The following is a 1,100-nucleotide window of genomic DNA, read 5'->3' as shown; positions in this document are numbered from 1 at the left end:
ATTTTTCTGATGTAATTTTAAGCATTTTTTTGTGTTTGTTTTATCTGATTAGCTGGCTCTTTGTCTGCATCAAAGTGTGCACTTGTTTTGCAACCTGTTTTCTTGACCGTCTAAAGTTGCCTCTGCTTTTTCAGGATTATTTAATTAGGATTCTCCTTTGTTCGTCTCTGATTTGAATTTAAAGCTCTTCCTGTGTTCCATAATACGCTGCTAACTTCRCAGATTTCCTACCTCAATTGAAAGGTGTTTTAATGATGGTTATTGAGAAAAACATGTGCAGACTCCCAACTTTCCCATTCCTCATTCTGCATAATCAGAGACTGACATCACCTCTCACTTAATTGCCTATTTCCCTCCCATTTGACCTTATTTACAGTCCAGATTGGCTTGTTTTATGTCTGATGGAGGGATGCAGCCTCACTTTGYCRTGCTTTTCTCATTAAGTTGAGTAAGTGAGACCGGGCTTGTCAGCACTGCTTTACTCTCCGCAGGGGGATTCCACCTCTAAAGATGACGATGTGTTTTATGACCCTGATGATGAGTGGGAGCAAGATATATCAGCCTCCTCTGCTTCCACTTCCTCCTTTTCTCGCCGAAGGTAATTATCCATCTCCGCTTCTTATCCTGCAGACCCTCTGTTTGCATCTTGTCTTTGCAGTAAGTARTTAGCTTTAGTTGTACRAATTATGTTAGCAGAAAAAACTTCCAAACTTCCCTCTGCATGTTTCCAACTCACRGTTTATTCTCGTCTGGGTTTTTGCTGGCCAATTAAGCTCTTATTTCAACAATGTTCAAGCAAAAGAAATGTTCKTTGACAWTCTAATTGTGTATACAKAGAGGTAATGAAGTTTGTATACACATGTTTTACACAAGATCCTCTCATTCTTACACAGTGTAATCAACAAACTGCTGGTAATTTTTTTTTCTCTTCCTGTTTTGGTTCATTTGGTTTTAATTTTATTCAGTCTCTAGTCTACCAGGTCAGAACACGGTGTTTAAACTGAGGGGGATTGAAGTTTCCTTCTGTCAGACTTCACACCTTATAAACAAAACATGTAGATGGACTCACACACACAAACACAACCCAGGGAAACTACAAA

General features: G+C 39.0%; 1 protein-coding gene across 1 annotated transcript in view; it reads left to right on the top strand.

Annotated features, from left to right (window-relative positions):
* The window catches only part of kif14 (kinesin family member 14), a 25,229-nt gene that overhangs the window by 14,934 nt on the left and 9,195 nt on the right, over positions 1-1,100 (top strand). Inside the window, 3 exon segments of the mRNA XM_017304254.1 lie at positions 53-74; positions 492-598; positions 973-980. Of these exon segments, the coding sequence (XP_017159743.1) occupies positions 53-74; positions 492-598; positions 973-980 (137 nt within the window).

This window comes from Poecilia reticulata, linkage group LG4 (genome assembly GCF_000633615.1).
Source record: "Poecilia reticulata strain Guanapo linkage group LG4, Guppy_female_1.0+MT, whole genome shotgun sequence".
NCBI lineage: Eukaryota > Metazoa > Chordata > Actinopteri > Cyprinodontiformes > Poeciliidae > Poecilia > Poecilia reticulata.
The sequence above is the reverse complement of the archived record's forward strand: the minus strand, read 5'-3'. Positions and strand labels throughout refer to the sequence as shown.